At 46.3% G+C, this 7,949-nt stretch overlaps 1 protein-coding gene across 2 annotated transcripts in view; it reads right to left on the reverse strand.

Annotated features, from left to right (window-relative positions):
- Positions 1-318: 318 nt before the first annotated feature.
- CTTN (cortactin) overlaps positions 319-7,949 on the reverse strand; it is a 95,804-nt gene continuing 88,173 nt past the window's right edge. For both annotated transcript variants that reach the window (XM_068260841.1, XM_068260840.1), the window contains one exon: positions 319-1,896. In XM_068260841.1, the coding sequence (XP_068116942.1) occupies positions 1,760-1,896 (137 nt within the window). In that variant the 3' untranslated portion in view covers positions 319-1,759. The remainder of the gene's footprint in view (positions 1,897-7,949) is intronic.

A 7,949-nucleotide genomic window follows, 5' to 3' on the forward strand; every position in this document is an offset into this window, starting at 1 on the left:
TATATATATATATATATATATATATATATATATATATATATATATATATATATATTAGATGTTTCCCACTATGCCGAGGGGGAAAGGGGGTGAAGGTGTAGCCAGAAGGATTTGTCAGCAGGTACAACTGTCTCAATTAACTTATCTGGACTTCTTGCTCATTGTCTGCTACAATCAGAATTTAAATTAATTGACTACCCTGATGTACTGATGCTGTAAGTTATCTGACCACTTAGTGTGGGCTCCTGTGACCCCCTAACTAGTATGGTACTGAAGTACCAGGCTGATCCATTACATCAGACCCCCCCTCCCCCCCCCCCCCAATCTCCCGCGATACCGGCCGGTGCCACGTCACTGTGATGTAAGCATGGCAAAGCGGCCCTGTCTTTCAGATAACTCAACATAAGACCCTGTTCTTAAGATGACCATACACTAAACAATATTTATTTATTGCCCAATTAGACAATTGAGTCACCAAATATGTCTACTTGGACAAAATTGTGGTTCCCCACTGCACTTGTCCCGCGGACAACATTACATGATCGGGAATGGCAGTACTTGGTGGATATCGATCGTAATGTTGACTGCAGGTCAATCAGCAGTGCAGTTGAATAGTGTATGATTGCAGGTCGGTCAGCAGTGCAGTTGAATAGGCTAGGTTTAGTCTTTGCTGTTGGACTTGCTACAAGCTGCTGTAACCATAGAGTGTTCCTGCCTGTAATATACTGATTGCCTGTAAATCCTTTGCTCTACCCTACTAATTAAGACCACCTAAACTGACTGATCATTCTGGGTTCATCATCAAAGAAATATTAAAGAGCCAGAGTATCGGCACTGGGGATGTTCACAGAGATGCTAAGATTTCCAGCTTGCATGTAAATTTAACGTATATTAGATGCAGATTGAAACTGAACCAATCAGAATCAGCAGGAGTGCATTTGATTGCATCAATTCCGAACCACATGCAATTCAAAATTCAAAGAAAGCTGAAATTATCACCGTAATGACCATCCATGATCAGCAAGATAGAAGTGGGATTGGTAAAGAGAATGAAGATATGGTATCCAGGTTCCAGTTTCTGTCTATTAGTTGATCAGTAAATAGATGGGGGGAGGGGACTCTGACCGGATAGACTTCTACACACAGGCACCACAATGGGAGCCATTCGGCACCTATGAATCCAACAATGCTGGGGTACTCTGACCAGATAGACTTCTACACACAGGCACCACAATGGGAGCCATTCGGCACCTATGAATCCAACAATGCTGGGGTACTCTGACCAGATAGACTTCTACACACAGGCACCACAATTGGAGCCATCCAGCAACTATGAATCCAACAATGCTGGGGTACTCTGACCAGATAGACTTCTAAACACAGGCACCACAATGGGAGCCATCAGACAACCCACTTGTCAATCAGCTCTGGTCAAACATCTGATGGAGTGAAGGCACGCCTGGCAAGAAAGGAGATAACAGCCTTTAAAATGCATCTTTGCCAGCCTGCAGCAGATAACTGCGCGATAAAAGCCTGATAAAGACTTACTAGAAAAAAAAATACAAAATAAAAAACTGAATAGGCAGAACACTGCTCCCTCGCCGAAAGGAAAGAGGAATAGATATCATGATTTGTAGTGTAAGAATCCAGCTCGGGAAATTATGGCAAAATTCAGCGCAGAGAGAGAGGAGGAGCTTGCAGGATGGCACCGCGGCACGGCTAAGCGCGGGATCCTCTGGCCGAGGAGATGACGGATGTTCTACTGCCGCAGCTCCACATAATTAGCCGGGAAGAGCCCATAGCGGTCCTTGCACATTCCTCGCCACCATCCCTCATCAATCATCTCAATGTTCGTGATTATGTCGTCCGGGTCGAAGGAGATCTCATCGTCACCAGCTAAGGGGGGGGGAGGGGGAAGAGAGAGAAATTGGTTTCTTCATTGCATGACAAATACAAAACAATCTCAAGCAGGTTTACAAAACTTGTTTAAAAGGAGAACATCAGGGGGTTCACTGCACTGAGTATGGAATGAGATCATCATTTCTAATCTGTGTATGCTGCTTAACCAGCTGGGCGGTATGGACGAGCTCAGCTCGTCCATCACCGCCGGAGGCTGCCGCTCAGGCCCTGCTGGGCCGATTTTCATGAAATAAAGAGCCGCACACGCAGCCGGCACTTTGCCAGCCGCGTGTGCTGCCCGATCGCCGCCGCTCTGCGGCGATCCGCTGCGAGCAGCGGCGAAAGAGGGTCCCCCCAGCCGCCTGAGCCCAGCGTAGCCGGAACAAAAAGTTCCGGCCAGCGCTAAGGGCTGGATCGGAGGCGGCTGACGTCCATGACGTTACTCCGCTCGTCGCTATGGCGACGATGTAAGCAAAACAAGGAAGGCCGCTCATTGCGGCCTTCCTTGTTTATTCTGGGCGCCGGAGGCGATCGGAAGAACGCCTCCGGAGCGCCCTCTAGTGGGCTTTCATGCAGCCAACTTTCAGTTGGCTGCATGAAATAGTTTTTTTTTTATTTAAAAAAACCCCTCCCGCAGCCACCCTGGCGATTTAATCAGAACGCCAGGGTGGTTAAAAAACATGTGCCGTCATGGGCTGGAGGAGGAAAAATTGGAGGTGGTAAAATTGGTCAGCGACTGGTCAATCATACTTGAAAGTGTGTACCAGGCTAAACAATCTCTGGCATGTGAAGACCTGGGACTGCCCAAGGGTGCATACACACATGCAATTTTGATTGGCCAACCACCGACCAAATTTACCACTACTATGTAGTATCAGGGCCAACAGATTTTGAATACTTTGAACAGATTGCCTAGGTAAGCTCTCATACTATTTAGAAGTGGAAACATTGGCCAATCAAAATTGGATGTGTGTACCGTATCAGGCTTAACAGGAGGTAATTACACAACTCTCTAAAGACATATTGATGAATACCCAAAAATAAGTTTCAGAAGATAAACATTCTTGAAAAAGTACACTGATGTTATTCTTATTCACAGTCAGTTCCTAGAGTTTTACCTTAAAGGGAACCTGTACTGAGTAAAATTATTTAAAATAAACACATGATGTAGCTGCAAATGAACATTACATAGTTACCTTGCCATCAGTTCCTCTCAGAAGCTCACCATTTTCTTCTGACAATGATCCCTTCCAGTTCTGACAACATTTTGTCAGAACTGAAATATATCAGTTGCTGTCAGTTATATATCAGTTGCTGTCAGTTACAGCTGAGAGGAGAACTGATGTGTCCATGTTTCCCTATGGCTCAAGTGGGCGATGTTACAGTTTAACTGTGTGCTGACCAGGAAGCTGTTATGGGGGTAATGGCCATTTTCAAAATGGAGGACGGAGAAATCCATTGATCACAGTGGACAAATGGGATGCAGGAGAGGAGGAAGAGATTGAGGAGTAGTCTACACAGGAGGTAAGTATGACTTGTGTATGTTTATTTTGACTTAACATTGGACCCGGTTAATCATAACATTGGACCCGGTTAATAATAACATTGGACCCCGGTTAATAAGAACATTGGACCCCGGTTAATCATGCAAAATACTGGCATTTTTTATTTCTGCTACAACCATTTTAAGAGCATGTCACCTCCAGTATGTACAGTTTATGTTTTTCACTCTCTGCCTGTACTGATAGTAAACTAGCTGCGGTATGTACTGGCTGTCAATGAGATGCTTTATTCTAGGTCAGTGATCTGCAAACAGCTCTCCAGGTGTTAAGGAACTAAAAGTCCCACAATGCATTTGCCTTTATGAATCATGACTGTGGCTGTCAGACTCCTGCAATGCATTGTGGGACTTCTAGTTCTGTTAAGGTGGCCATACACTTATAGATTTGCAGCTGATTCAACCAACAGATAAGATTTCTGTCAGATGCCTGTCAAATCGAATCTGACAGGAAAGTACCGGATGTGTGCCACACACTAGGAACAGATTTCCAAAAGATTTCAGAATTAAATCTATTGGAAACCGATCTAAATCCATTATTGGACCAGTAGATCCAATGCAACACTATGGGCCATCTATCGACCTAGATTTTCCAACCTGTCAGATAGATCAAGTCGATCAAAATCCGCTGCAAAATCAATAGATTTGATAGAATCGATTTCCAAACAATCGATTCTATCAAATCGATCGATTGCTGGAATTGACCAGTGCATGGGCCCCTTTTTTGTTAGGTTTACCTGGATAGTGTACTGGTTAAGGGATCTGCCTTTGACATGGGAGACCAGGGTTCGAATCCTGGCTAGGTCAAGTACCTATTCAGTAAGGAGTTCAAGGCAAGACTCCCTAACACTGCAGGGTGGCCTCTTGAGCGCGTCCCAGTGGCTGCAGCTCTTGAGCGCTTTGAGTCCGACAGGAGAAAAACGCTATACAAATGTTCCGATTATTATCCGATTATTACCTGCCAGATAGAATTTTTTTTTCACACATGTTGGAAAAAAAAATTCTATCTGGCAGGTAAATCTAACAGAAAATTGCATGGTGTGTTCCTTGCATTACATTCAGGCTAGCAAATTGAATGTCGCTCTAAATGGTGACGCTTTAATAGCGGTCACATGACCACTGGTGTATCTAGGCCGCTGTCATTTATACACATCAGGCGGGACTAGAGGGAGGGAGGGGTTTACACAAGTCTGTGGAGTGCCTTTTTCTACAACTTCTGATAATACTGTGTGGAAGGAGTGGTGGACCTGCAGGAAAAAAAACACCGGCAACTGCTACCTATCTAAGGTTTAGCCAAGACTGAGCCCCAAGGAGGTTTCTGAAGTTTACACAAAAAGGAGACTGGACATGATACCCAGAATTCTCCTGTTTCATAAGTTCAGTAAATTGCTTGCTCCCCTCGCTCCTACAGCCTGGCCGGTCTACTGCAGGGACACATTAAACAGGGTGACAGGATTCTACCATAGGTCACAGTTATTCCTTCCTATGCAGTAGTTGGGAGTAATCCCTTCCACCTCAGCGAAAGCTGCACCAGCATTTCTAGCAACTCACTGTGAAGCATGGCAGGGAGGGAGGAGGGGCAGAGAGAGATGAGGCAACACACCAGTGTAGGGATGGATGATGCATTTGATGGGTCCATTTCCAAGCTGTATAAAGTTTGCATCAACTCAGAGTTGTTAGCATCTCAAGAACCAATCCCTGCACCAGAGCCGCCCCAGGTACGGCTGGATGATATAAACCCAACATCATCTCCCCCACCTCAGAGCCTAATTGCCTAATACAATGAGATTTTCTGGCAGATTTAAAGCCAGGTTGATAATTTCCAGCATGTTTGATCTGATTTCTGATCGATTTTCCATAGCAGTGAACGGAAAATCGCTAGGAAAATGGATTGGAGATCAGATGCTGGAAATAGTTGATCTGGCAGTACATCTACCAGAAAATCTCATTGTGTGTATTAGGTATTAGGCATAAGTAAACCACCTGGCAAAGTTAAAGGACTTACGAGGCGAAATGGCCCAAAAAAGTTAAATACTTGTATGAAATATCATTGCACGGAGGGCGCTGTCCGCGCCCTCCGTGCCGTTCCGCCGGGTCCCCGCATCTCAATGTGCCCCCCGGCCGGTCCCGACCCCACAGCCCGGGTCGGGCTCTCCTTCCTCCACGAAGATGGCCGCCGGAGCTGGCCGCGGAGTCCGCATATGCGCGATTGCGGCTGCGCAGCTCTAGGGTCCCCCCCCCCCCGCCCCCCCGATTCACGCTATAGGCCGTCTCCTGTTGCGTGAATTGGGGGGGGGGGGGGGGAGGCCCTAGAGCTGCGCAGCCGCACTCGCGCATATGCAGACTGTGTGTGTCTATAGGTGTGTGTGTGTGTGTGTGTGTGTGTCTCTCTATAGGTGTGTGTGTGTGTGTGTGTGTGTCTCTCTATAGGTGTGTGTGTGTGTGTGTGTGTGTCTCTATAGGTGTGTGTGTGTGTGTGTGTGTCTGTCTATAGGTGTGTGTGTGTCGGTGTGTGTGTGTGTGTGTGTGTCGGTGTGTGTGTGTGTGTGTGTGTGTGTCTGTCTATAGGTGTGTGTGTGTGTGTCTGTGTGTGTGTGTGTGTCTATAGGTGTGTGTGTGTGTGTGTGTGTGTGTGTGTGTGTGTGTCTCTATAGGTGTGTGTGTGTGTGTGTGTGTGTGTGTGTGTGTGTGTCTCTATAGGTGTGTGTGTGTGTGTGTGTGTGTGTGTGTGTGTGTGTGTCTCTATAGGTGTGTGTGTGTGTGTGTGTGTGTGTGTGTGTGTGTGTGTGTGTGTGTCTATAGGTGTGTGTGTGTCTATAGGGGTGTGTGTGTCTATAGGGGTGTGTGTGTCTATAGGTGTGTGTGGGTGTGTGTGTCTATAGGTGTGTAAGTGTGTGTGTGTGTGTGTGTGTCTATAGGTGTGTGTGTGTGTGTGTGTGTCTATAGGTGTGTGTGTGTGTGTGTGTGTGTGTGTGTGTGTGTGTGTGTGTGTGTGTGTGTGTGTGTGTGTGTGTGTGTGTGTGTCTATAGGTGTGGGTGTGTGTGTGTGTGTGTGTGTGTGTGTGTCTATAGGTGTAGGTGTGTGTGTGTGTGTGTGTGTGTGTGTGTCTATAGGTGTAGGTGTGTGTGTCTATGTGTGTGTGTGTGTGTGTGTGTCTATGTGTGTGTGTGTCTATGTGTGTGTCTATGTGTGTGTGTGTCTATGTGTGTGTGTGTGTGTGTGTCTATGTGTGTGTGTCTATGTGTGTGTGTGTGTGTCTATGTGTGTGTGTCTATAGGTGTGTGTGTGTGTGTGTGTGTCTATAGGTGTGTGTGTGTGTGTGTGTGTGTGTCTATAGGTGTGTGTGTGTGTGTCTATAGGTGTGTGTGTGTGTGTGTGTGTGTGTGTGTGTGTGTGTGTGTGTCTATAGGTGTGTGTGTGTGTGTGTGTGTGTGTGTGTGTGTGTGTGTGTGTGTGTGTGTGTGTGTGTGTGTGTGTGTGTGTCTATAGGTGTAGGTGTGTGTGTGTGTGTCTATAGGTGTGTGTGTGTGTGTGTGTGTGTGTGTGTGTGTGTGTGTGTGTGTGTGTGTGTGTGTGTGTGTGTCTATAGGTGTAGGTGTGTGTGTGTGTCTATAGGTGTAGGTGTGTGTGTGTGTCTATAGGTGTGTGTGTGTGTGTGTGTAGGTGTGTGTGTGTGTGTGTGTAGGTGTGTGTGTGTGTGTGTGTCTATAGGTGTAGGTGTGTGTGTGTCTATAGGTGTAGGTGTGTGTGTGTGTCTATAGGTGTAGGTGTGTGTGTGTCTATAGGTGTAGGTGTGTGTGTGTCTATAGGTGTAGGTGTGTGTGTGTCTATAGGTGTGTGTGTGTGTGTGTGTGTGTGTGTGTGTGTGTCTATAGGTGTAGGTGTGTGTGTGTGTGTCTATAGGTGTAGGTGTGTGTGTGTCTATAGGTGTAGGTGTGTGTGTGTCTATAGGTGTAGGTGTGTCTATAGGTGTAGGTGTGTCTATAGGTGTAGGTGTGTCTATAGGTGTAGGTGTGTCTATAGGTCTAGGTGTAGGTGTGTCTATAGGTGTAGGTGTGTCTATAGGTGTAGGTGTAGGTGTGTCTATAGGTGTAGGTGTAGGTGTGTCTATAGGTGTGTGTGTCTATAGGTGTCTATAGGTGTAGGTGTGTGTGTCTATAGGTGTATATAGGTGTAGGTGTGTCTATAGGTGTAGGTGTGTGTGTCTATAGGTGTAGGTGTGTGTGTCTATAGGTGTAGGTGTGTGTGTGTCTATAGGTGTAGGTGTGTGTGTCTATAGGTGTAGGTGTGTGTGTCTATAGGTGTAGGTGTGTGTGTGTCTATAGGTGTAGGTGTGTGTGTCTATAGGTGTAGGTGTGTGTGTCTATAGGTGTAGGTGTAGGTGTGTGTGTCTATAGGTGTAGGTGTGTGTGTGTGTCTGTAGGTGTGTGTGTCTATAGGTGTGTGTCTATAGGTGTGTCTGTCTGTGTGTCTATAGGGGTGTGTGTGTGT

The sequence above is a fragment of the Hyperolius riggenbachi genome, chromosome 11 (genome assembly GCF_040937935.1).
Source record: "Hyperolius riggenbachi isolate aHypRig1 chromosome 11, aHypRig1.pri, whole genome shotgun sequence".
Taxonomy (NCBI): domain Eukaryota; kingdom Metazoa; phylum Chordata; class Amphibia; order Anura; family Hyperoliidae; genus Hyperolius; species Hyperolius riggenbachi.